This window comes from Lynx rufus, unplaced genomic scaffold (assembly GCF_022079265.1).
Source record: "Lynx rufus isolate CCGP_SWC_20201006 ecotype Redwood Valley unplaced genomic scaffold, mLynRuf1.p SCAF_12, whole genome shotgun sequence".
Classification (NCBI taxonomy): Eukaryota; Metazoa; Chordata; class Mammalia; order Carnivora; family Felidae; genus Lynx; species Lynx rufus.
The window spans coordinates 59938600-59965691 of NW_025814826.1; the positions used below are offsets into that span (position 1 = coordinate 59938600).

General features: G+C 53.0%; 2 protein-coding genes across 6 annotated transcripts in view; one reads left to right on the forward strand and one right to left on the reverse strand.

Moving 5' to 3' along the window:
- Positions 1-27092, forward strand: part of TG (thyroglobulin) — a 252397-nt gene that overhangs the window by 168196 nt on the left and 57109 nt on the right. The gene's annotated exons all lie outside the window — the stretch shown is intronic.
- Positions 1-27092, reverse strand: part of SLA (Src like adaptor) — an 89357-nt gene that overhangs the window by 13200 nt on the left and 49065 nt on the right. The window contains exons 1-4 of one of the 5 annotated variants that reach the window (XM_047074208.1): positions 23859-24263; positions 21880-22140; positions 9362-9459; positions 365-464 (exon numbers count right to left, since the gene is read on the reverse strand). In XM_047074208.1, the coding sequence (XP_046930164.1) occupies positions 365-464; positions 9362-9422 (161 nt within the window). In that variant the 5' untranslated portion in view covers positions 9423-9459; positions 21880-22140; positions 23859-24263. Of the gene's footprint in view, positions 1-364; positions 465-9361; positions 9648-21879; positions 22141-22293; positions 22522-23858; positions 24264-27092 lie in introns of those variants that run through there. The other 4 variants (XM_047074209.1, XM_047074210.1, XM_047074207.1 and 1 more) reach the window with 4 other exon arrangements.

Genomic DNA, 27092 nt, shown 5'->3' on the forward strand with positions numbered 1-27092 from the left:
ATTTCTTCACCTCATGATTGGAGCAGGGCCCAAGTGGAACTGGACAACTATAGCTAAGATCCAATGATCCCCATTCAGATAGCGCTCCCCCCCCTTTTTTTTTTAATATTTTTTAATGTTTATTTTTGAGAGAAAGAGAAAGAGAGAGGGACAGAGTGCAAGTGGGGAGGGGCAGAGAGAGAGGGAGACACAGAATCGGAAGCAGGCTCCTCCAGGCTCTGAGCTGTCAGCACAGAGCCCGACACGGGGCTCGAACTCACGAACCGTGAGAGCCAAAGTCGGACACTTAACTGACCGAGCCACCCAGGCGCCCCAGTGCTCCCCGTTTTTAAGGGATTGTGAAACATTTGGAAAGCCAACTCACTCAGAAATCACGCGTAATTTCTCCCCTCGGCGGAATATGGGGGGGCTGATGTCAGGGGATGGGTAATCACTCAGCACGGCCAGGAAGTCACTGTCTGGTCCTGGGGAAACAAAGGCAAGGGATGTTCTTCTCCACAGGGAACTGAAAGGCAACGCCAGGAAGGGGAGGACTGAGATGAGTCCCTCCCGGGGACTTCTCAGCTGGAGATCATGATTCGCCTTGGAACAGCAGTTTAAAAAAATTTTTTTTAATGTTTATTATTTTTGAGAGAGAGAGAGAGAGAGCCAGAGAGCAAGCAGGGAAGGGGCAGAGACAGAGGGAAACACAGAATCGGAAGCAGGCTCCAGGCTCTGAGCCGTCAGCACCGAGCCCTTTGCGGGGCTTGAACTCTCAGACTGTGAGATCATGACCTGAGCTGAAGTTGTCCGCTTACCTGACTGAGTCACCCAGGCGCCCTGGAACAGCAGTTTATAGCAGGCCCTCCTCCCTTCAGGGATGGTGGCACAGGGAGCTTGAAGGAACCCCAAGGTCGGTGACCTCCTCCCATTCACAAGCCTGCCTTGGCCCTGCCGTTCTCCTCTGAGAAGGAGGGGATCCAGAGGTCCTGGGGCTGAAGTCACAAGATCTGGCTTCAGGCTTTAGTCATTGTGTCTACCGATCCAAGTGATCTTGGACAAGTCCCCGAACACCTGTGAGCCTCCATTCCCCATCTTTAAAGTGGGGCTACGAATACCTCAATCCGGGGTCCGCATGAGCTTAGGCAAAAGTATGTAGCAGCACCTCATGAATGATAAGGGGCTATAAAAGCTTCTTTACCCTTCCTGGGGCTTGTAGGTCCCCATCTGTCACGTGTGTGGGGGCGGGGTATGTCACAGTTGGGCTACATGAGTTCTGAGGACCCACCGGGACCCAAGACTCTAACTCTGAAGGTCCTCAAAGTACTTCTTCCTTGTAGAATACCAGGCACCGTGTTGGGGATCTATTTAATAGGGACTTCGGGGCGGGGGTGGGAGAAAAAGTAAGTACCTTTCATCCCCTGTACCTTGAAAGTAATTCTGGTGAAGTTTTGAAAAGAAAGGCATGCTGTGTGGTTCACACGAGTGCTGCTTACCGTGGGCTGGAGAGGCGATGATGCACTTTGGGGCACTGAGCAAAATCCCTGGTTCCCAGCCCTAGCAGGTTTGCCGTAATCCAGGCGCATCAGATGCGGGGTAATATTAGGGTACATTTTGGGGGAAGTATTATGCCTTACACTCGGGTGAATTCAGCACCTGTTGGGCTTATCACTCCATCTGCCGGCTGGGCGTCTGAACTCAAAATTCTGGGGAACTTTAATCACGTATTCTTTCATTCTGCAATTGTTTACTGAGCACCTAACCGTGGGCAAGCTCACATTCTAGAGAATACATAAATAATCCTGGGAGGGGTCTTCACCTGCCCTCATCACCCCAGGAAAATCTGGAGAAATCCCGGCATTCGGGCATGGCAGGCTGGGTGACCCAAATTGGCCACTTTCTGGGATCCAGACGCCCCCCCCCCCCCCGCTGGGACCTCTAGACTTTGTCCCTTAGAGATCTAGATCTGGGACTCTCCAGCTCACAAGTGCCAGGACAGACGAAGCCGAAAGACGGCTTTGGTAGTAGAATGAGTAAGAATGAATCAGAAGCCAGCTGTCAGCGTGGAACGGCACATTCAGACGTATTGCTCGCTTGGGGAAGCTGAGCTACACGCAATAAAGCAGATAAAAGCAAGCATTTTGGGGCACGAAATGGAAACCAAAAGTGATTCGTGGTGGCCACAGTCACCAAAAGGAGGCCAGGTCTCTGACCTGAGAAGGAGCAGTGCCCGGCCAGGGAGTAGCCGACCCTGAGCCTGTGGGGACACGTCCTTCACATACATCCTGCTTTGCCGAAGGAAAACGGGGTCTTTCCTTTGTGTCGCCTGCCCCCGGCTCGACAGCAGGAGGTGGTGCCTCTGTCAGGCTTGAAGCCGGGAGTCCTGAGATCTGATAAGGGGTGCATCCAGATTTCGTGGGGCATGACACTCATGCAAATTGGGAACTCCTCCTTGAGAAAAGGAAATTGCGAAGACAAGATCGTGCACGGTCCCTAGGAAGCTTCTGTGCCTTTGAAGAAGGACCTAGCACAGAGGATTTGTTCAGCTTCCCAGGAAAGCCGCCCCGATTCCGAGGCCGACCTTGCCACTCTGAGTGCCCATGCGCCCTTTCCCTCTTGGGCCTGCCTCAGTCTGGGAAATGAGGCGTTGGAAAATGTCTTCACGATGGAGATCTGGGCTGACGGCCCCAAACATGAAGGGGGGCCACTTAACGTGTGTCTCCACTGCCTCTAGGAGCAGTGTGATGAGCCGTCCCGTTCTCAATTTGCCAGGACGCCCCGTCCTCAGAGGCTGTGACCAGGCTGTGCCCTCTGCCAGGAAAGCGCCTGGTCTCCGCTTTGTCATCCCTCCCACCCCCAAGAGGTTTGCCTGGTGCTCCTGCTGTGACCCCCACCCCCCACCCAGGACCCTAGGCTCTTCCTTTGAGGCCCAAGTTGTGTTCTGGGGTTTGCATGACTCTGGGGGACTGAGTGTGAACTCCAGGAGGAGCCATCTTGCAGCCCCCCCTCCCCCCCCAGCACCCACTGCCGGGTCTCAGATGCTCAGGGCGGGTTTGAGGGATGAAGGCAAGGAGACGCCCCTGCGCCACTAGGCTCTTAAAAGCTGCCGTTGTGCTGCGTAAAGTGGTCCAAGAGAAGGAAACCTGTTTTGTGGCAGCCGCGTGGTGGGTGGGCGGTCGGTCATCACAGAACCAGCCCCTTGTGCAAAACAAGTGTTGGAAGGAAAGGCCCAGCATTCGTTCTCTGTGATAATCACAGAACCTTGACGTAGACCACACGTCTCCACGGGGGCTGGGCCTTTGAAGTCTGGATTCACGACTAAGACCGTGAAACAGAACAACCGTCTTTCCTTACTTTAAAAACAGAAACAGAAACACAATCCCATTGTAACAACATTGGCTCAATAGTGGAAAGAGGCTTCAGGGGCTGGAGAGTTTCAATTGCACAATAACAGCGTTGAGTTTCCTGTGGAATTTCCGAAACGATGATGTTTTTATAGCTGTAACACTTAAACGTGGCTGAGAAAACCTTGCTCTGGGCCTTTGCTTAAAGGTAATGGCCTTGCTGTGGGCCTTTGCAAGGGATTTTAGGTCGGTCCCTGTCAGCTGTCTCACCAGCACCGGGAAAACCACACAAGTTCAGTCTGCACTTCCGCGGGAAGGGCAGGCGTTCTTTGTAAAGTTTATTTATTTATTTTGAGAGAGAGAGAGAGAACGGGCAAGCAGGGGAGGGACAGAGAGAGAGGGAGAGAATCCCAAGCAGGCTCCAGGCTGTCAGCGCGGAGCCTGGCATGGGGCTCGATCTCGCGAACTGTGAGATCGTGACCCGAGCCAAGATCAAGAGTCGGACGCTTAACCGTCTGAACCACCCAGGTGCCCCAGGAAAGCAGTCATTCTAAACAAGGTCCGGTGCCAGGACCCCATGGAAGTCTTCCCTGAGCTTGGGAAAGTAAGAAAGTCAAGTTTGCTCAGAAAGCTCAAACATACTGTCAGGTCCTCCTGGAGCCCCAGGTTTGAAGGAGAGCTGAGCACTGGAATTAAGTCAGATAAGTGATTGATACCAAAGAGAGGCGTGGATAGGATTACTGAAGGTTTAAGATAAGGAAACAGAGTGAAAAATATGTGATGTGCATAAAGGAGAAATCCAGAGAGACTTTCCGAAGAGAGAACGGGCTTTGGAATCAGTCAGGCCTGCCTTAACTTCCACCCCCACCACGTAATTGTTCTGCGATTTGGGGAAAGATTTATTTTTAACCAATCTGAGCTGACTTCTTCATGTATAAAAATGGGAAATATCGAAATCTACCCTGTGTGATTGGGTTTGGATTCACGACGCTCCTGTCCCAATGAGAAGCTGCTGATACCGTGTTTATGGGGTGGGATTATCATTACATTATCCAAGACCAATTTCAGCCAATAGTGCCCTAAAGTTTGAAAAGCCTCTAAGATGTGTAAATTTGAAAATATTCTATTCTTCCAAAAACAAACTCCATGTGGTGAGAACAGAAGATGAAATGCGGAAGACCAAATATTTACTGATACTGATATTGAGTCAGACTGAAGAAATTATACCGACGTGTAAAATAGGAAGTGAATCCAAAAAAGGAGAGAGAACCAGGCAAACTTACTAGCCACTTGGCCAAAGGAGAAGAGGCTTTTTTTTTTTTTTGCGTTATTATTCCTTGTCATATCATTACCATTTCTTTTTAAATGCTAAAAACCTTTCCGAAGATTCCATTTATAGTTCTAGCAAAACCAGCCTTTCATTACTTCCAATGCTCCACACAACCCTAGGGAAAATGAAGAAACAAATGCCGGGGGAGTTTTAGTAACGTGTGCAGGGGAGAGCATGAGGGTTGTCAGGCTCCTGGTCATGTCCCTAAGCCACATAGCCCTCCTCGGCGTGTAATTACCAGGCTGTCCCCAGTTAACGCTTGCTCCTTGACAGGTTGGGACAAAGGCTGGCTCTAAATGAGGCTTCCAAGTTGGCACCAGCCGCGGAGTGCAGTTGGTTGGCAAAGAGCTAAACAGCCCAGTGCTTTCAGATTCTGGTTTTGTATGTGCCTTGAATCATGCCCAAATCCATGGCCTCTGGAGAGTCAAAGCAGGCCTTACTTTTAGCATCTTTTCTGGGACACGCACACACACACACACACACACACACACACACACACACAATGAACTAATCAGACAGGGCTGGGCAGATTGGTCCCATAGAAGGTCTACCAAGTTCTGTTGATTACCACGAACCCCAGGGTGTACCTGTGGGTCCCGTATTATGGGCTGAAAATGAGACACAGCGGCCCACCTGTTCTTTCCTGTCCAAAGCCTTGGCTTCCCCATCTATGAGAGGGGGCGGATGGGGACTGATTAGATCCCGAGGCTCCCAGATGGCACAGCGAGGCGAAGGCACTCGCTTGGGAACCCACAATAGTGCACTGAGTGCCCGGTCTCAAAACCCAGTAACCTAGCAGCAGAGGGTAGACCCTGCTCTTGGCCACCTGTTCTTCTGTTTATGCTCCTGAACACCACCTGCACCACAATTAACAGCGTTTTTGTGTGCATTTGCTTTAAAAAATCTTTGGTCCCATTTTACGCAATGTGAAATCATGGTTTGATGGACCAGGTATATTTTGTATGGTATCCATGACATGTACAGAAGCTGTATATTCAGTGTAAACGTTGGACCTAGAACCATCTTATGGGCCAGAAGTGGGATGAGTAAGACCCTGGTTGATCTAGTCAAAGACCTGATGCAAGTTCCCTTATGGGGCACTGGACTGCCTGTGAATTCATCTGGTGGCCTTCCTCCCTCAGCCTAGACAGTGCCCATCGCCTCCCAGAACACGTGAGCTTCTTGGAATTCCGTTGTCCGTAGGCATATGATGTGGGGGCGAAGGGACGGACTCTAGATTCAGACCCCCTGTTTCAGATCCCAGCTGTGTGGCCTTCCGACAAGTAATTGAACCTTCCCGTGCCTCGGTTTCCTCAGCTGCAAAGTGGAGGTGATAATAGCGATCACTTCCTGCAGCTGTTGTGGGGAGGAAGAGTGGACATGTGTCAAACAATTGGAATCGTGTCTGGCGTGTCACAGGCACTGAGTCACTCCAGTTGTCCCCCATTTAGAAGTGAGACCAGAGAGACACTAAGGGGACAGACTGACTCCTCTCATTGTGTGTTAAGAGTCGGGGGCAGGACTAAACGCTGGGTCCCATGATGCAAGCTTTCAGCCTAAGCCGGGGGTGGGGGGAGGAGTGGGGGGCGGCTTGTAAGAAGTTCCTCGGGTTGTTCCTTCCCACTATCGTCGAATTCTGACGAGCACATCAGGGGCGGGGCCCAGCGATCTGCACTTCGGACAACTTTGCAGGGGATCTGATGCAGGTGGTCTGAGAATCATTTACTGAGAAGTGCCAGGCTGGGTCTGAGACTTCCCTGACCCCTGCCTCTTCCTCCCCAGGGCCCCTCCCATCAGCTCTTTCCATGGGGCAGCACCCATGATGCTATGTAAATGCACTGCTTAGCGCGATTTCTATCCTTGCATGGAAAAGGGGTCTGAACGGTGTCTGGGTTTACATTACTGCCTCTTGCTTCAGGTCAGGGTGATACAAGGTGAGGAGGGGAAAGAATAAAAAGGTAGGGTGTGGGAAAAAGTCTAAAAATTCTCTTTAAGGTAGAGATACGCTACTTCCCCGCTACCTGGGAGTCCCCTAGGCCCTTCTCAATTCTGTGCTGGCTGTGTCTGGCACAGAGCGAGAGTCTGAACTGTGGAGAGAATCGCAGAGAAAGTGAGTTCTTTGGGATGATTCGGAAATAAGTCCTGGAACCCCCAGTTCAACCACTTTAAAACCTCTGGGGGGCGTGCCCACTTAGACATAGCCTAGTGCAATCAGATAGCCCCAAGTGGAGTTAAAAAGAGTGACTCCCCCCACATTTAGCAGGTAGCTACCTTGTGCTGTGATTGCTGTGAGGAGGGGAGGCTCTGACCTCCACTTGAGAGCTGAGCCCTGCCTTCTGGGAGGCTAAGTGCCTTACCCAAGGTCATACGGCTTCGGGGGGCAGTGCCAGAAGCGCAGCAAGGTCATTTGTCTCTGAGACCTGCCCCATTTCCATGGGTTGTGTGATATTGGTCTCTGGGAACTAGAGTAACCGGGAATGTTCTGGAAGGCTTAGTTAGGAGAACACGGATGGGCAAAGCCACACTGCAAGGCACCCACAGTCCTGGCTTGGGGACGAAAGAGCTCTTGAAAGCTCACAAAAGTCGCAGTTCACAGATAGGCCTCCTGCTGATCTGTGTAGGGCCTGGGGCTTTGGGTGTTTTTAATTCTCCTCCACTCGGGCTAACGACAGGGGAAGCTCCACTTGTGCGTTGGCCTAACGCCATCGGCTTCCCGCACTACTTCCTGGGCATTTGAGCCTCACTAAATGAGTAAGCACGAGTGTTAGCTGAGTAGATGCCCTGTGCCACGAAAACCCCAACTCTTTGCATCATTTGACTAGAAACTAATAAATAACAGCATGAACTACAACCACTTTCTTCTCCCTTCTTCAAGTGGATGTCAGAAAAAAAAAAAAAAAGAGGAAATCAAGTTAGGACCGATCACAAGGGAAACTTTTCAGGGGTGGGGGATGAAAAGCCAGCCGCTAACGCTTGATGTGGTATCCTGGATCACGAACGGGGTCCCACCTGGGGAATTCTCTTAACCAGGGGGCGGAGGGCCGGGGAGACCCCTCCACCTCCTTTTGCGAGGTGACCTCCCACCCACACAGTGGAAAAAAGAGAAACTTATTTCGTGAGAATTTGCATTTAAAAAATAAGGGCAAATGAGCAAGCCCTTGGAGGCCCGTGTTTTCACGGGGTTTGCTCAAGCATGCCACCCCCCCCCCCCCGCCCCAGTGTGAGAGGTTAGCGTGACAAAATGGCTTCGGTGGGTGGGTGCATGGCCCCTGGGCCGGCCTGGGCCCTGGGAATTATAGTGTCCGTTTTCTACAAGGAGCCGTGGCCGGAGGGGAGGCTGTGACTTGAGGTGGTTTGGAGAAGGTGGGAGAAGGGCCCGAGCTGTCCCCTGGTGGCAGCTGACTCGGCCGCTTTGTGTAACGGCACCCAGTTCAAAGCTGTGCACAGGAGATAAAGGGGCCCAGGGTGCACACCAGCTGCCCCGCCCCATCACATGGAAATCTCCTTTGTCCAGAAGAACATTCTTTCTTAGGTTTAAGGAAGGGGGGGTGACCGGGCTGGAACAGACAACCACCAGTGCTGCCCGGCATCTGACTGGAGGGGAGGGCCGGGCAGCAGGGTCTCTGGACGCTCACTTGGGAGCATCTGAGTGATCATGAGACCATGTATAACTGGGGTGTCTCCATTTTGGAAGACGTGAAAAGACATCCCCTGTCTGAAGGGGCCACAGAAGTTGTGGAAGGAGAGACAGGGCACCCGGCAGGCAGGATGGTGGACGTCTGTGCGTGTGATCTTTGCTCGGTGCAGGGTTGTGGGGGACCCGGGGGACCCGGGGCGTTAGCAGAGGGAGACTAAGCCTGAGCGCTGTGCTGTAAGATAGGAGATGGAAATGTCCCAAGGGGACTCACCCTGGGAACACCGATGGGTCCCCTGACCTCCTCATCACCCCCTTCCCAAGCCCCTAGAGGACCCACACAGTGCACCACCGCTGCCCCACCCAGAGCCCCGTGGGTTTCACTCCCAGCCGTTGCCTTCTGCTTGCCTTGTAGCTCTCTGACCAATCTCCGAAGGGCTCTGTCGCTTGAAGAGTCCACCTCGACCTGTCAGCTCCATGGGAACCTGCCTTCTGACATCCCTGTCTGAGCTGTGACATTGTGCCCTCCCCCTAGAACGGGTGGCCCCCTGATCCTACCGGGGGGACACAGGATTCCTTCCTTTCCAGGGAGATTTCCTCGAGCTGTATCTAGCTTCATCGAGTTGCTCTGCAAAAGCATTTGCAGAGCTCTGATAATACTAACCCCATGATCATATCCTATCACGGGCTGGCAGGGTGTGGTAGGCAAGAGCCCACGTTCCAGAATCAGACCGGCCTGGGTTGGAAATCTGAATCTCTGATTAGCTAATTGCATGCCCTCACGAGCCTCAGTTTCCCCACTTGTCAAAAAAAGGCGGAACCGGCTGCTCTCGAAGGTCCGTCACACAATGCCAGGGACCCAGCCGTCACCCCGGGCGCCACCGCTCAATCTTTTTCAACACGTAGTTTTGAAACGTTAGCTACAAGCCAAGCAAGAGAGGCAGGTGCATCGAGCGCCCAGGCGCCCGGTGCCCTGTTTCAACAACCGTCAGCACCCCTGTGGCTCAGTCTTGGCCCCGGCTGTCAAGCGACGGAGTGAAGCATCACACCCGAGACCCAAGAAGCCAGACTTACCATCTGGGCTGGGCACAGGCCTCTCGGGGGGTGCCGGGGTGGATCTCATACTGTTTCCCATCGCTCTGTCTCTCCGGGCTGTCGAAGATGCGGGACGCCTGCAGCACAGGGGATACACACAGCAAGTCAGCCACGCGCCGACCCCTCTGGGTGAAGAATGACCCAGTTTAGAGTACATCGTGCATCATTTTTCGGCAGCTCACTTCTCGAGGGGCGGGTGTGTTCACGCGAAGATGAGATTCGTGAATGTTGGTTACATTTGCTCAGCCCTGCTTCTTTTATCAAGGGAATGACAGAGAAAACCACAGAGAGGGAAGTTGCCAGCAAATGCTGTTGGTGGCAGAAGTTTCCATTCCTCCGCACCCTGGCTGTCGGAAAGCAGCCAGTGGTGTCTGTGCAGAGCGAGGGACCTTTCAGATGGGCCTCGGCTTCCCCACTCCCGCCCCCGCCCCCAACCCTCCCCTCCCCCCACGCACCCGGAGCTCGGGGCGCCCAAAACTCGGGAGGCACCGGCCTTACAATCAAAAGACGGTGAGGAGAGGGTACTTTCTGCCTCAGTTTTCTTCTACGTGAAGTTTCTCAACATGCTGTAACCAGTGAAGAAGGGAAAGTCGGTAACGATGCTGTGCGATCGCGGCGGGCTTCGTGCACACATCACTACAGGAGACACGTAGATGTGCCGTGACGTCTGATTATCCTAAAGTCCCCGCACCCGTAACCCCCTTTGTGCAGTGAAGGCAACTGAGTGCCTGAGAGGGTAAGGTTCTTGTCTCAGGTCACGTAGCACGCGACCCACATTCTGGGTCTGCGCGTGCAAGCTTGGTGACCTTGGGCCTTGACCCTTTCCTGCCTGTTTCGGGGACTAATGATACAACGACATTCGGTTGTGGCTGCAAAGTTAGCAGATAAAGCACAAGGAGCACTTAGACCGTGGCTTGGCATGACACCCATGTTTGTGATTGCCACCTGCGGGGTACTTTCTGGGTGTCCGTCATGGTAAACCTTCAAATTCTGGGCCCTCGTACAAGCATTTTAGAAGGGAGCTGAGGTGATGACAGAAAATGTGTTTTCCCGGGCTCTTTGAAGCACAGAGAAGAAGGCCCCACCCATGCATAGGAACCATTCTTGTCTCTTGGGGATAAACAGGAGAATTGATGGGGGCAGGTTCCCCCAGCTGGTGCCCAGCCCAGCTGGAAACTTAGACTCCACCCCTTTCTTCTTCTGCAGTTTGGGGTCAAGGCCTGAGTAGCGTGAAAGGGTCCAGATGTCAGCCAACCCAACCCCCCACCCTGGCCTGAAATCCTTCCTCGATGCACTGCAAGTTCAGATTCCAGAAAGATCTATGTTCGCAGCAAGGCTTTCCAGAGATTGAGGGAGGTCTGCATCACTCCCTAATTTAGAGAGGCGGAGGTGGTGAGGTGGGGCAGTGTATTAGGAAATGAGGAAAGCCAAAATTAGTTTTGTTTGGAAGTTAGTGTATTTTAAATATTTACATGAATAGTCCATCGGTCGTAACTCAAATAGTTCAGAGTATAATTGTGCTCTTTCTGAGATCATTACAAGCTGGCAAGAGCTCTGAGCTCATAACGCACCACGGAAAGTGTGGCGGGAAGGGGTCACACATTCAAATTTACGAAGCCCATCTTCTGATCCTCTTTTAGGGGTGAGGCCCCTCCGGGCGTGAGTCACTCGTTTCCTCTATCTTGCCACCCCCACACAGCCAAAAGGACACCTTGGACCCTGGCAGGGCCCTTCCCGCAACCAGGAGGCAGGGACCAGTTGTCTAAGTCCCCAGCTCCTAAAGCCTCGTGAAGGCACTCAAGAAAACGTGCTCCTCAAAAGTGCTCGAAAAACCACGCCAGCGGAGCGGCTGGGAGCCTCATTCCCCGCAGCTCGGTGCTGGCCCTGAGTCAGCACCCCGAGAAAGGCAGGCCCCTGGGATCCCACCCACCTGGCGGGGAACTCGGGCCGCCTCTGAGGCCCCGCCTTAGACATGTCCAGGGAAGGAGCGAAGCAAGCAGCCTGCGGCTCGGAGGAGAGGCCTGTCCCGCACAAAACCCCGCTCCCGTGTCCTGCAGAGCCCCCCGCCACCTCTGTCCTGCTCCGAGCGCTGTCCTGGAGCCCATCAGCCACCTCAGACCCCCAGCTTCCCTGGCTGTCATGGCCGAGGCCTGGAGAAGGCTCTCAGGACGGGCTGGGGACAGGTCGACTCTGACCCGTGTAGGCTAGCCTCGCCCCTGTCTCTCCCATGTGTCCCCACGTCGCAGTGCGTGCTGTCACCAGACCCCCTAGCAGTGCCGTTCTGTTCCCCACAGCCGGACACTTGGCATCCAGCACCAGTTAAATGCCAGGGGTCGTACCTTTCCCCTTCCCCCACCCCACTTGGGGTGCCATTTCCCGCCCACCGGACATCCCAGCGCCCTCCCCCCCTGCCCCACCTTCTCCCTTGGAGCCCCTTTCTGGCGGCAGCCCCCGGCCCCCCTGTCCCCCTGTCTCCTTCCTTCACACCACAATTCCAGAACGGTCGTGGGGAAAAGACCTTGTCATCTAGCAAAGTGAACTCTGACTTCACTCCCTCCCGACAACGTTGTAATTCTCAAGGATTCGTTTGCAATTTGGGGCAGGGGGGAGGGGGGTTCTTGGGATCCAGGACAGGAAAAAGAAAGACTTGAAACTCGCATTTCTCAAGTGGGAAAACTGAGGTCCGTCCAAGAAAAGAAACATACCCAGGGTGGTGACACGAGAAAGGTCGGGTAGGTCCCAGAGGTCTGACACACTCCCTCCGCCCTGCTCCTCCAGCTCTGGTCTCTTCCGTCTTGCAGGTGCACGTGTGCACCAGCCCACTATATCCCGCGCCGTTCAGAAAACCCCAGAAGGTCTCAACAGCCCTTAGTGGTCTTCTTGTGGGCTTCCTGTAGTCTCCAGGAAGGAGTTAACTTATCTGAGAGAGGCTTTTATTTGAGCAGAGTAAAAATGCCCCCAGAGACCGAAAGCCAGAGTCTCCCTAATGAAATGGTTGAGCAATCTGATTTAATCTGTGACAGTTTTATGCAGGGGCTGGAGGTGGGAGAGAGGGTATGAGGCACATAATTGCTTCCAGGAACAATAAAGAAAGGGCAAAAGAGAAATGAGTTAATTAAAATTAGCTCTGAACGTTTGGTTTCTTTCTCCCTCTTCTTTGGGATGTCAAGGATCAGAGCTGGCATTTGCCTCTTACCTTCCCCCTAGTCTTTGGAGCAAAGCTGTTTTCTTTGTGAGAACTTGGGCCTCAGTTGACTCCTCTGGAAAGCGAGATGAGTGAAAAAGATGGTCTCCAAAGACAAACCACTTAGCCCCCCTTTTTTAAGTTTATTTTTTTAAATTTATTTGGAGAGAGAGAGTGTGTGTGTGGAGGGGGGTGGGGGGCGGGGAGGGAAGAGGCCGAGAGAAAAGGAGGGACAGAATCCCAAGCAGGCTCTGAGCTATCAGGGCAGAGCCCAAGGCGGAGCTCGATCCCATGAACTTCGAGATCATGACCTGAGCCAAAATCAAGAGTCAGACATTTAACCCACTGAGCCACCCAGGCGCCCCACACTTAGCCCCTTTTAATTCTAGGAGTCAAGACTCCATGACTTTTTAAGAACTATTAATAAAAGAACCGTCATCACTTCCCTTATCAAGCTCCATTACAGAATCCTTACCCTGTCTTTATATTCTTCAGGGTCAAGGGAAGGCTGTTCTGTGCTCTGCCTTCTGGTGGGCAGTTAGCAGACACACTGCATTTAATCTCCCAGCATCCTTGGGGCTGGGAGCTGTGGGGAGACTTCCTCTTCCACCCTCTCGGGGCAGAGGTCAGCTGGTGAGCTCACCTGTCCACACTCCGGGAGCTAGACGCATGCAGGGCCCGGATGCAGGACGCACACCTACCTCTCCTGACTTCGGCACCGATGGCCTTTCCCAGCGGCCCTGCCTCTGCCTTGCTGCACGGGGAGGAAGAAAGATCCCCAAGGACCTCTGGGCAGTGCGGACACACGGCACGGAGAGGTCACACGGCTGCAGGGAGTTGCCCTCGGTCGTGTGGGAGGCACTCGCCAGCTACCCTTCTCTGGCTAGGTTGCTGTTGGGCCAGATCAGGGATCCTTTCATTGTGCGTTCTGCATTATCTTTTAAATACAGCAGTCAGACTTCTCAGAACCTTCCATTCCCGGACGGCATCCCAGGACAGTTCTCTGTACTTTATCCACTTCGCGCTTCCATTGCCCGGGCCTCACTGTTGGAAAGGACCGTAGCCTGAACCCCTCCCCGCCCCGCCCCCCACCTTGGGCGCTGGGGACACAGAGTTGAGGAGCCCCAGCCAAAGGAAGGTGGGGCCGGACTCTGTTATAAAACCAGAAACAGCTGGAAGACCTTATCGACAAGGTTTAGTTAGTATAAAAACCTACTTAGGGATGCAGCCTGCCCTTTGACCTTGGAAAATCCCCCCACAAAGCGTGACAGCGTAAACCCACTCGTATGACCAGCTTCTAAGGCGTGGAAGCGTGATGCCACCGGTGGGGAGCGTCACCATCCGCTGTACCCTGACCCCAACGACGGCAGAAGTAACCAGAGCCACCACCGCCACCGTGGCGGATCAGATTTTGCTCCGCATTTTCTAGCCGCCATGTCCCAGGTTGCTCCAGAGGTGAGATAAATTCACTTGTCCAAGGCTTGATCTGGGCTTCAAACCAGGTCTGCCAGATACCAAAAGCTGTGCTCTCACCCTCCGTGAAACGCTGTCTTGCTTTCCTGCCCTCTGGTTCTCAGAAAAGTGATTTTTGAAAGCCATCAAAGTAAACTTCTGGGGGAAACTTTAATACAAGGGACAGGGAGGTCCAGAAGGCTCTCTGGGACGTCAGGAGGCAATGTTTGGGAGCCCGTGTCTGGGGATCTAGCAGGGGCGAATCATCCAGGAGAGAGAGGCAGTTAAGGTGTGCTCAGGTCTCAGTACCACCCTTAGGTGGCCTGTGTGCTCACAAGAGCCAGAGTGAGTCATGTGGAGTGTTTTCCACCCTTTCACAGTATTATTTTAAAGAACTGTTAAATGCTGTAAGGGTTGGGGGGACCGAGAAACAAGAAACACCAGCTGTGCTTATACTAGCCCGGTGTTGCAAAAAATTCACACACATTTGCTAATACGTGTACAAAAATATGAAAGGAGATGATTTCCAAGATGCTTCCAAGGGCTCTCTCTGGGTGGCGATTTTCTCAGGTAAATGTTATCGATTTCTTATTTACACCTTTCTAAAAACTCCAGGTGTTTCCCCCACGGGCATGGATTGCTTTTATAATCAGAAGCGGAGCTGGGAAAGAGTAAGGAATCTCTGAAAGGGTTTTCAAGGCAGGCAAGCCTGAGTTCAGATTCCTGCTCCCAACCTACTGGCTGTGTGTCCTTTGCCAAGTTCCCGCACTTCTCTGAGCCTTGAGTTTTAAATCTATAACTTTGGGAGACAAATATATGCCCTGCAGGGTTGTTTTGAGGGTTAAATTACAGATCATATCTAAAGCAGAGATACATTTGGTAAATCAAACAGCTGAAGACTTACCAAAGCTAGATCCCTTGGTGGTATTGGGTGGCCAGCTAACTCACTGCAAGCTCGAGCGGGTCTCTTCTCCTCCTTGGCCTCAGCTTTCTCAAATACCGTGGGGAAAGCGTTGGGACAGACAATGGCTCATGGCCCTGTTGCCTCAATTGTCCGTCCACTGTGACGGGGACCTGGTACCCGCCCAGTTGACTTGGGGCTTGCTTGGTGCTGCCTGTGGTCTGATGCTGTGCACCAGGAACGAGAGCTGGAACAGGGGCTTAGCATTGGTTGGTTTCCCTGCCAAGGATCTCGCAGGATTTCCGGGGGCACCCCACCACATCCTGACCTCACTCGACAGGTGCACCTGTGCTGTGACCCACATTGTTCCCTGCTCTCCTCTCAGGGCAGGTGCAGCCACAGCCTGTCCTCCCTATCCCCCAACCCCACCTTGTTCTCTTTTCTTGCATGGCGGAGGAGGGCTGTGGTATGGCCGTGGCTCCTGGGACACTGGCCAGGACAGGCAGCCAGCTCAGAAAGGTGCTCGAGTGCTCCCTCTTCCTCCTCCTGCCTAACTCAAAACCGGAGCCTTTAAATGGCCACTTGGAGGAGACCTCGGGATCCTCTCATCCTGGATACTCCAAACCTGTTGGTTGAAGAGTTTCCCCAGGGGCGCCTGGGTGGCTCAGTCGGTTGGGCATCTGATTCTTGATTTCGTCGCAGGTCATGTTTTCACAGTTTGTGGGATAGAGCCCCTTGTCACGCTCTGTGCTGTCAGTGTGGATTGGAATTCTCTCTCTGCCCCTTCCCTGCTCTCTCTCTCTCTCTCTCTCTCTCTCTCTCTGTGTGTGTGTCTCAAAATAAATAAACTTAAAAAAAAAAAGAGCTTCCCCAGAAGCTTAATATGTAAAAATAGACAAAAGCAAGCTGCTGGTTGGGGACTCAGGGTTCAGCACTCTTACCCCTCCACTCTCTTGATGGGACAACCGAATCTCAGGATATCGTAAAGCACCAATTGAAAAGTGGCAGTTCAGTGCCCTCATATCACAAAGAAAAGGCTCAGAGAGGGCAAGCAACTTGCTCAGAGTCACCTGGGAAGTTTGGACAGGGACCAGAACTCCCTGTCCAGCACTCTGTCCACCATTCTGCCTGACCCACGTGTCCCTGAGCCTGTGTTCTGGCTCCTTCTGCACTTGCGTGCCCAGAAAGGGATCCCCTGTATTCTCAGGCCGACAGAGAGCCTCAGCTCCACCCTAAGACTAGGATAACATGTTAGGATGTCATGGGAAGAAGCCAGATTCAGGGCCAGTTGGTGCTGAAGCAAGTTTCAGCCTCACCCGTATTACGTCACTAAGCCTCTTTCCATCGCTCGTTTTTATTTTAACAACCGACCTAACAGCCACATCTGCCTTGCTGGGTTTTCACAAATAAGAATTCGAGAGAGGAGGTATCACGGGCGGCACACATCCTGGGGTCTGTGTGGCTGGCCTCTGCCAACAGTAAATGCTTCACGAGCGAGGAAGTGTGGTCCGTGTGATGTGGGGTCCGGCATGGAGAGATAGGCAAAGAGCCAATCCCCACGTGGCTTTAGCATCGCATTGAATAAAAAGAAGAAAGTCTCCCCACCATTTGTTTCTTTTCTCCATCAGCTTTTTAGACACAGAGGCCGCCAGTATACAGGACCGTTATAAATATATAAAACCCATTAGCTGACATCATAAACACTGACATCATAAACACTGAAAAAAGTCCGTCGTAAAGATAATTATTTTGGTATCAGATGACGCGGGTACACAATTACGCAGAACGGAGAAACAGTAAATATGGGTAGGCTTTTTCTTTTCCTTCCAAATACAGATACTTGGGAAATGCACGTTTCCGTAGAAGGAGGGGGGGTGGCTGCAGACTCGTGTACAGATGCCAAAGGTCGCCTGGACACGGGGGCCCAGGGAGGTGAAGCTGGCGACTCTCTCACTACACCACATTGCACAGCAGGACTCTGTTTTGCTTTTTATTCACACACACCAATCAACGGGGTGGCTCATAAACTTATCGAACAAGCTGGAAATTGGTATTTTGCTAACGACATCATTTGCATATGCTGAGCCACCTGTTCCAGGGCCTTCGCCCCTCGCTGTGGATCACTCGTCACAACACAGATGCGGGGGTCCTACCCTCGGGGGTTCTTGGACGTTTCCTCTAGTGGGGCGTGGGCACTGGTCTTTCTCCAGAAACCCCAGGATATTTGCATGTGCTTCTAGGGATGAGAAACACTGAGCTACTCTTTTTGTTTTGTTTTTTTAAAACCTCCTCAGGAATCCTGCATTGCCCTTTAAGTGGATTATAATTGTAACAGTTACTTGTGTGATTTTTCAACAATGACCCTAAGTGCTGTAAAGACAGTGGCCAGATCTGATTTTACCCGTGGCTGGAACACAGAAGCTACTCCATAAAACAGAACAGAATAGGTGGAGAGTAGAGGGACAGTGTGCCCAGGAGAGAGAGAGAGAGAGAGAGAGAGAGAGAATTAGTGGTGTGGTAGTAAATGTTTAACAATCAGTGATGGGCAGAGGGAGGATGATTCTGATCTGTAAGGGTTGCTCACCTCTGGGGTGTAAATATTCCCACCATGGCTGATTTCCGGCTTGCAAGGTGACCTCCCCGGACGCGGAGTTAGGAAGAGGTGCGCACAGTGTGCCCTCACAAGCCAGGATGCACCGGCTCCAGGCACCGGTGGAAGGAATCGACTTTCTCCCAACAATCACCCGTATCCGGAACAGCTACCCAAAGACATCTCCGTTGCTTTCAAAGAAGAGACACTGATCTCGATGATGACCACCCATTACATGGAGGGTCTGAATCCAGTGTTTGAAGTACAGTGATTCATCTGATACCCCAAAGAGCCCACCATACGTCATACAGATGAGGAAACAGAGTCTCAGAGAGGTTGAGTAAGGTGCTCAGGGGCACACAGCTCATTCAGTGGCCGGGCCAGCTTTCAAACCCTGATTCTTTTTTTTTTTTTTTTCAAATGTTTACTTATTTTTGAGAGAGACAGAGTGTGAGCAGGGGAAGGGGGCAGAGAGAGAGGGAGACACAGAGTCCGAAGCAGGTTCCAGGCTCCGAGCTGTCAGCACAGAGCCTGATGCGGGGCCCGAACCCACGGACCGCGAGATCATGACCTGAGCCGAAGTCAGACGCTTAACCGACTGAGCCACCCAGGTGCCCCAAACCCTGATTCTTTTTACTACCAATGCTGATTCCTTCCACCACCCTCGTCCCAGCACTATACACTTTTAAATCAGCTAACAAACACCCTAAGAGCTAGGATTGCCGGGAGACCAGAGAAGGCACACAGGTCTGGGAGTCGGCACGTCCCCTGCCTGTGTCCTTCAAGGCCCCTTGCTTCCGACCATTGCGAAGCCACTGCTGCTCCCGGAAGAGCCGGCTGTCGGGCCCTTCCCTCACACCTCTGCCCCTCTGCTCCGAGCCCTGAGGTACCGAGGGGAACTTGGCGACTTTGCGTTAGAATCGCTTGGACGGGTGGGGTGACTCCAGCACGGGCAGAGGGAGCATTAACCCATTTCTCCTCCCTAGTTTTTCCTCATGTTTACTTCCCGTACGTTATGGCTTTGGAACCCACAACGGGCCCGCTAACCTCTCGGAGACGTGGGGTGAACCACCTTCCTTCTTCGGGTATCGGCTTGCTCCCCTGTAAATAGCAGGTAGACCAGAGGGAGGGCTCCGTGTTCCTCACAGATCCGTGCCGTCTCCCCATGGGCTGAGCGTATGGCAACCGGAGAAAATCCGGAGCCTACCGTGTGCCGAGGAAGGGTTTTACACGTACCCACCGGACCCCCACGACCGGTCTACGTAGGACGCATCACCGTCACGCCGCGCTTCGTAGAACTAGGGAAACTGAAGCCTGAGCATTTCTAGAAGCTGTCAGAGGTCCGTTTGTAAGGGGTGGAGGTAGGATTTGAATCCAGGCGTCTGGCTCCCGAGCAGGGCTCTTAGCTGTGTGCTCGGAGGCATGAGGGAATGGACGGAGGGTCGTATAAAGCTGAATGCATCCTTTTTTTGTGAGGAGGTGGTGATGCTATTACCTTTTGACGTGCGGGAGGCACGTATGTAATAGGTATTCTGTAGGTGGACCCATAGGTGTGTTGATAGAGCCGACCCCAAGAATTGGGTCCTGATGCTCTGGGTGCTTGGAGTTTGCATTCAGAGGGTGTTAAGTCCTAAGCGATTGTCCCCGTGACTCGGAGACCTTGGCTGGGGGCGGGGGAGGAGTGGGGAAGCTGGCAGGTCCATACATTGGGAACAGGCACGGCCCCCGCCCAGGGTAATGTGAGCATTCAACCGAACCACCGGTCTACCTGCACTCTTTGTCCTGGGCTCTGTTCCCTTCGCGGCACACACACCATTCCCTATTTGTTTCTTTAAGTGTGTGTTAGCCACCCCTGCCTCAGGCTGTGAACTTCCTGAGAGCACGACCCACGTCTAGTATATTCCTCGATGAAAAAACCTTTACCTACCAGGTGCCTGGCACAGAGTAAGCGCTTGCTCCATTTGGGTGAGTGACCGAAAGTATTGTCTGTAAAGTGCCTGGCAAGGTACAGGTGGGAGGGGCTGTACTTTTCCCACTTTCTTCTAACGCTGTTTGGGTCTCTCTGCCTCCCCCCCCCCCCCCCGCCGCACCCCAAGCCCTCCAGCCACGGACCCTGCTGCCTGGAGGGCGCCAGGGAGGAAAAATATGACTTTGCAAAGCTGTTTGACAAGTTTCTGTCTGTAGCTCAGTTACCATAATGAAATAAGCCCCCTCCCTTGGCGGTTCTCAGATGGGAGGAAGTGGTTGGACCCAGTACTTACTTCTTCGGACGCCTGGGGAGGTGAGAGGGAGGAAGTCGGTCACATGGTGTGGCCTCGATACATATTTATTAAGGGGAGGGAGGGCTGGAGGGATGGCTAGAGGTACACCCAGGGCCCACCCTCAGCCCGCTGGTCTTGCCTGACTTGCCGGAAAGCCTTAATGAGAATTTTCAGCTCTTAGCCTCTCTCGGAGCCGGGGGAAATAAGTTCTTCCCGAATGTCAAATGAAAACTTAAAAAACCAGCAGCATCTATTAATGCAGGAAACTGATTAGGGTTCACCGCAGTGGATGCTTCCTAAGTCTTTAACAAAGGCACCCTCCCCTCGGAAATACGCTGCCAGCTCTCAAAACTCAAGAGTGGTGAAGTTGGTTGTTTTTTTTTTTTTTCCTTTCTGTTTTAGAGAAATGATTTCAGTTTGCTGCAATTCAAACCTACCCGTGTCTGTTTCAGTTAATCACCTGGAGAAAGATGCAGAAATCAGCATTCAGAGAAATCAAAGAGTATCCTGCTCGGCTGCTCCTACTTAGTCCTTAGAGGGCCTATAATTTAGACTTCTTACAAACATGCAGGGCTTCTTTTTATCAGGAGGAAAGTAAGACTCAGAGAGGCAAAGTGACTGGTTCGGAGTCACACAGCTCATGGGCAGCTGACCCGGAATGTTGACGTAGGTACGGCTGATTCAGTCAGCGGTCTTCCATGGAACCCTTTCCTGCCCTGAGTCTAGATCTGTTTAAAGCACAGAAGTCGAAATAGATTTCTAGTCTGTTAAGTAGGTTTTTAATATTGTTCTCGTTGTACTTCCAGAACACCTTAAGCACGCTTGAATAGCATTCTCCTAACTAGAGAAAGTCATTTGCAAAGCATTTTGCCAGAACTTTGATGAGGGCTTAGCTGCCCAGGTTTGAAAGCGCCATCGCCCGCCTTATAGGTTTGCAGCTCAGCGTCTCATAGCAAACCACAGAATGCCAATTTGCAGACTTTGGGATACGTATCTCTTAAAACAAAGAACACCTGCCATGGTACACACTTTGGTCCTTCATACACCTGGTGTAGCTGAGACCCTCTTCTTCCCCACCTCAGCCCTTGGAGCCCTTACAGCCTCTTGCCAGCTGTGTGACTTGTACGAATTACTCAACCTCTCTGAGCCTTGTCTCATTTGTCAAAAGCAAGTGATAATCATAATCTTGCGGGATTGTTCTGAGGACCGTAGGAAAATAGCTTTTCATGCAGTGCCCCTCCCCGGCCACTCAGTACGGTGGACGCCATTCCTTCGCCCCCACACGCATGGTCCCGATGTAGGATCTGAGGCCAAAGCCTCGGGTCATCTGGCATTAGGCTCTCTGGATGTGTTGGCGCCTAAAAGAATACGGAATGTGCCGCTTTCCTCAGGGAATTCTAGCGCTCCAAAATCTAATTCTCACATCCTGTGTTTTTAGATGTTATATACCTCACATAATTGTTTTTCCTTAATCACACCCCTGCCCCCATACACACGCCACCTACTCTGATTGTTATCGGTTATCATTGGCATCTTCCCAAAGATCCACGCGCCCAAGCCCTTAGAAGCACCTTGCTGAGTAGTCAGCCTACCTGGGCCCCGTCATCTTTGCATGTCATGACTCCACGTCGTTTGCATTTATTGAAAACCTACTCTGCGTCTCAAACTGGCCTGGGCACTTTGCATATGTTAGCTCATTTAACATGCCCCATACCTGTTGTATTGGGTACCATTATTCCCACTTTACAGCGGAGAAAACGAAGGCCTGGAGAGGTTTAAGGTCATACAGCTCGAAGACTGATGGCAAGCATCAGTTGCCCTTAGTAAGAAGCCTGCTATGTGTCAGGCTGCTGGCCCTTAGCCAGAAAATGCCCTCCGGCAGGAGTGTCCCCGGCCCAAGATCCCCAGCCCCTCTTGCCGTCTGTAATTCTATATCACATGCCCACCAAACGGCTGCCAGGTGCCGGGCACTGTGTTAGGTGTCGGCCTCACTCTCCCTGTTTCCGCAGAGCACTCTTGTGTCTCCAGAAAGTCAGCGCCCCACCAGTTGTGCGTCTGAGGAGTCTGAGGTTTCTCCCCGCCCAGCCTCTGCCCTGTCCCCTAAGATACCTTCAGAAGCTGGGCATGGTCTCCCCTGGGAGCAGCTACGGAGCGACTGCCAGGAGCACCGTCACCGCCTCTCCATCAGCTGCCGCTGCTCCCGCAGAGCGAGCAGGTGGCCAGGCCTCCGCGGGTGTAGAGAAGTCCAAGCTATCAAGAACAGTGGTTGCTAAAGCAGCCACACACTTCCTCTGCTAGAAATGAGGAAGGCGTGGGACTTGCAGAAGGTCAGGTTCCTGTTTTCAGTAACCTCTCTGAGCAGGCTTCTCTCTGTAAGGATAGGGAAGACAGTGGCATTATTATTATTATTATTATTATCATCATCATCAACATCATCATCACCATCATTTCAAAGCACTTGGGAACATATATGCAGCTCGATTCTAGGGCCTGGGCCGTGCTCAGGCTTTCCGAGGCTGGCACCTTTTTCTCTAATTAAAAGGCAGAGGAGGCTGAGAGGCTGTTCTCACACATCCCTGGAGCCCACTGGGTCCGAGGAGGCTGGGGCTCAGGCCTGCAGCTTCTCCTTTCCTGGTTTCCCAGCTTCCCAGTGATTGCTGCTTCTTTTCTGTCCCTGCAAATGGGCCCTGGACCAGAGCTTCTGTTTAATTGGCAGACTTTTGAAATAGTAGCCACCAATGCCTACTCCAGAAAGTAACTACCCATCAGCCTTCCGGGGCAAGACACGCAGCCCCTTTGCTGTGCCATGACCAGAAGCAGTGAGAAAGGCAATGCAATGTAGTTAGCTTCCCACCCCCCCCCCCCCGCGCGGCACCCCCCCCCCCCAGGTTCTAGATTAAAATTGACTAAGAAAACACGGTGACTGAGCACAGTATGTGAGGCTTGGCTGGGTCCTGGATCGAGGGAAAAGACCTCGAAAGAACATTCTTGGGACGGAGGTGGCGGGGGAGGGAGGGTATTCACATAGACACTGCATTGTAGATAATATTGTGTCAGTGTTCATTTCCTTGGGTTTGATAGTGATGTGGTTATGTGAGAAAAACGTGCTGGTTCTTGGGAGATACTCCCTGCTGTATTTGGAGGTCAAGTGTCATAATGGCTGCAACTTTCAAGTGGTTCGCTAAAAGAAAAAGAAAAAGAAAATACAAAAGCAGATAAATATAAAGAAAGAAGAAAACGAGAGAGGCCGAAAGCAAACATGGAAAAATGTTAGCGTTTGCTGGATCCGGGTGATGGGCATATGTGCCTATTTCAACTTTCTGATGGGTTAAAATTCAAATAATAATCGTGACGATGATGATGATGATATATAGCTCCCTATTCATAGTATGTGAGTCTTAAGTGGGAAAACTCAGTCACATGGGGGCTAAGGACTTAGTGGCAGGACTTCCCTACTGGAGCTGGGAACACCAGATGACTGTACTGGGGCGACCCTCTGAGAGCCCCAGCCGACCCCCCCACCATGCTTCACAGAGACACCAGAGCTGAGTGTCCAGTGACTTTCCCAGAATCACACGGCTGGTCCCCAAGCAGAGCCAGGGGCCAGTGTCCAGAGCTGGTGATGAGCCGCCCCAACCCAGCCCTCATTTAGAAACCTCGCTCCGTGTAGTTGTCAGAGCTCTCGAGAACATCAGGGCCGTTTCTAAATGAAAAAGGAACTTCCCACTAGATAGTTGCTTCCTTAGGCAAGTTGTGAAAATACCCACTGTCCACAGGGAACCCCAGGAAGGCACAAAGGAAATGGTGAGAAAGATTGAGAAGGGGAAGCACAGGCAGGCAGAAACATGCCTAAGTGGAGATATCCCCCCCACCAGCTTCACACAGAGGAGTAGAAGAGGCTTGGACCGATTGTCAGAAGGCATGAGCTTTGTGGCAACCTAAAAAAAAATTACCAAGCATTTCCTGTGAAGGCGACACTGAGTGCATTCCCTCCTTCAGTCATTTATTCAATAAAATTTTACCGGGCCTGTTCCAGGCTCTGGAATTCAGGCAGGTGCGAAACCCGACAGAACCCTCGCGGAGTTTACCTTCTCTGGGGGAGCCATGTGATAAAGACCCGAATACACCAACCATCAGTGGTGGGGACTGCCGAGAAAATGGAGCGGCCGGTGTGACAGAGGGGCCGGGGTGCGTCACTTCCCACAGGTGGTCAATGTCCGTGGTCCGCCATTAGCTGAGACCCACAGGAGGAGAGAGGGCCAGCCCGGGGCAAGGCCAGCCGTGAGCAGCACAAGGAGCCACTGGCTTGGACAGACTCTGGAGGGTTCGGGGAAGCTCCAAGCCTGATGGCAGAGGCAGGCGACAGACAGACGGCGGACCACAGAGGGCTCTCCATGAAAGCACACAGACCACGGACGGGAGGAGCCCCTGCAGGAGGAGAGCCTCAGAATTTGGAGCCCCTGGGTTGTGGCCGGGGTCACAGTATCGGCTCTGCCTGTTCCCAGTGGGTAACTGGGTGACAGGGGCAGGGAGGGTGCGCCCCTCACTTCCCCCAGCTTTGGTGGTTCGTTATCTCCCTTTCCCTCCTGCGGTAACTGCCAGGAAACAAAGGCGGTTTGAGAACACGTCCCTAAAACTGCCACTGTGCTGCGTGGAAGCCGGACCGTGGCTCTCGCGGCAGGTGTGGAGGAGGGGGAGCCCGGGGCCGGCGTCAGCGAGAGCAGGGGTGAAACCAGGGCAGCCGTGCACCCGCGTGTGATCCGGGCTAGCGACCCCGACTTGAGGCTCCTGTTTCCCCTTTCCAGGAGGGTTCTCCGTCTCGGCATTATGGACGTTCCGGCCAGACCCGTCCTCTGCCGGGTGTGCTAGCGGAGGGGAGAGGGCTTCCCTGGGCGCTGTAGGATGTCTAGCATCATCCTGGCCTCCACTTACCCGATGCCCGCGGCGCTGACCCTGCCCAAACGTGCCAGGCATCGTCAGGCGGTGCCCTGGGGAACAGGCACCACGGGATCACAGCTGTCCCACGGAGGTACTGGGAGCGTTCAGGAAGTCAACCTGCGTGCCGTTCTCTCATGGGTCACAAGCCTGCCCGGCGGTCAGCGGTCGGTTCACATAGACCCAGTCCCGCGGCCGGCCACCCACGATCCCTGTCACGCATGGTGGAACAGTGGAATGCCACAGGGCCCCCTGTGGGGTGGCTTCTACCTGCCCTCCTTCTCCGCCATAATACAGGTGACCTGAGAGGCAGAGCAGGCGTGTGTCCGGGTCCGGGGTCCCCGGAGGCGCCCCGCAGCGGTGCGCGATGCGTGGGCCGCATCCGTAGAGAGGGGCTGGTTTGGTAGAGGGAGCAGGCAGGGCGGGGGGGTTACAAGACAGGCACCGTGTCGTGTGGCAGGTTCGGCAAGGCTGTCCCTTCAGGGAGCTCACCGCCAACACCCTCATCCCCGTTTCTCCAGGCCCAGCACCACACGGGGCGCGTACCGGATACTTGCGGAATTGCCGAGTTCGGCCAACTTCTTGCGATTGCAAGGTCCTTATGCGTAAAACCCGCAGTGGGACCACAGACAGGGAGGGGAGCCTCGGACGCAGCGTGAGTGAGGCTCCACCCCTCCCTGCACTCAAGGAATTCAGGGGCTAGCAGAAGAAGCAGACACACCGTCAAAACCCCGTGGGGGCAAAAGAAAGATGCCGACAGGGAGGGAGCCAGGAGAGGCCTGGACTCCTGGTTCCGTGTGGGAACCTGGCAGCCAGGCGTGGCAGGACCAGATGGGCTTCTACCCCAGCAGCCTGGTTTGGTGTTCAAGGCCACTGATGTTCCGTGTCAGCACAAGAAGCAAAGCCATAAAAACACTGGGCAGGAGATGCCTCCACCCAGGACCTCAAGTATAAGTATAGGGTCAGCCCCAGCCAAGTGACAGTATGACAGGAGGCCACACGTTAGGGCTCAGAGAGACACTCAGGTCCATCTGTGTAGAAAGCACCTGACTCCTGGAGGGGTTTGCCAGTTAATTAGCTATTAGGCCGCAGGCCAATGGCCCCAGGCAGATCAGCAAGATGTCCTCGTGGGTTGAGGATTGCTCAGTGAAGTGTGGGGCTGCAGTCACCGCCTCACTGAAATGCAGCGTTCCACATGTTAACAACTAGCTTTACCCTCTTAACATTGTCCGGAGCCAGGTGTTAACGTTCCCCACTTGGGGAGGGCTGGCAGGCCCTTCAGATTGCAGAGGGCCTCTAGGTTCTAGAAAGTTAAGCCGGCTGAGCAACGCGTGGCCGTGGCCAGAGCGCGATGGGAAAGCCTCACGGTTGACAGCTTCGTCCAGCATGATCAGTTTCCTGGTTCTACTCAAAACTGTGTTCCCTTCTTTCCCCATCAGTGTTGGAAAGGCTAGAAGATGAGAAAGGAGACCTCAGGAACTCATAAGCTCCCTCTCAGTGGAGACGGTCAAGTGTAGGCTGGCCCACTTAGTAGGGAAGTTACACGAGCATATTCCCAATGGAAGGGGTTGTGCTGGACGCCATGAAACTGTAGAAGGGATTCTCGTATTTAAAAGGGTGAAACCAGATGAACTTCAAGATCCCATGCAAACTAGAAGTTCTCTGAGAGCCAAGTTTATGCCCCTTCTGTAGCTGGATAAGCAACTCAGTCAGTCAGTCATTCAGCAAATATTTGTCGAGCACCTTCTGTGTGTTAGGCACTGCTCTAGGAGCTGAGTTAGAGATGTAAACAGTTGATGGCATAAAAATCACCCAAGGGAAAGGGGACAGTAAGGGGAACTCGCACCTTGGGAGAGAACTTTGAAATGAGCCCAGAATGACACCAACATGAAGATCAGGAGGAAGGACAGTTGGGGGAAGCACCGGGCAGGGAGTGTGTGCGGCGTTCAAGGAGCAGGAAGAAGAGAAAGGGAATTAACATGGGGGGGGGGTGGTTAGCGGGAAAGAGACTCGGATCTTGTTTATGGCGCCTGTTTATTCTTCCTGAGTGGTCTGTATGTCCAGACTTCGCTGGAAGAGACCACGGTTCCTAGGGTTTAACTTACTTGCCCTACAGCCCCCAGCTGATGAGGGACACCACCCAGGTCCAGCTCGACAGGCTATGGAGGTGAGCTCACTGTCACTATTCTGTTGGCCTTGCAGAGGGGCTTCCCGCCCCCCTCCCCCAGCCCCCGGCTTCCCTCACACTGTTCCAGCCCTGTGTCCTCCTCAAGCACCTGCTGAAGATTCCTGCTTCCGACAGGACCAACGTCATCCCTTTTCCTGGCACTCAGTGCTCCTCGCCGTTTGTTCTCTACCCTCCCTCCCACGGCAGCGTCACCGTTCAA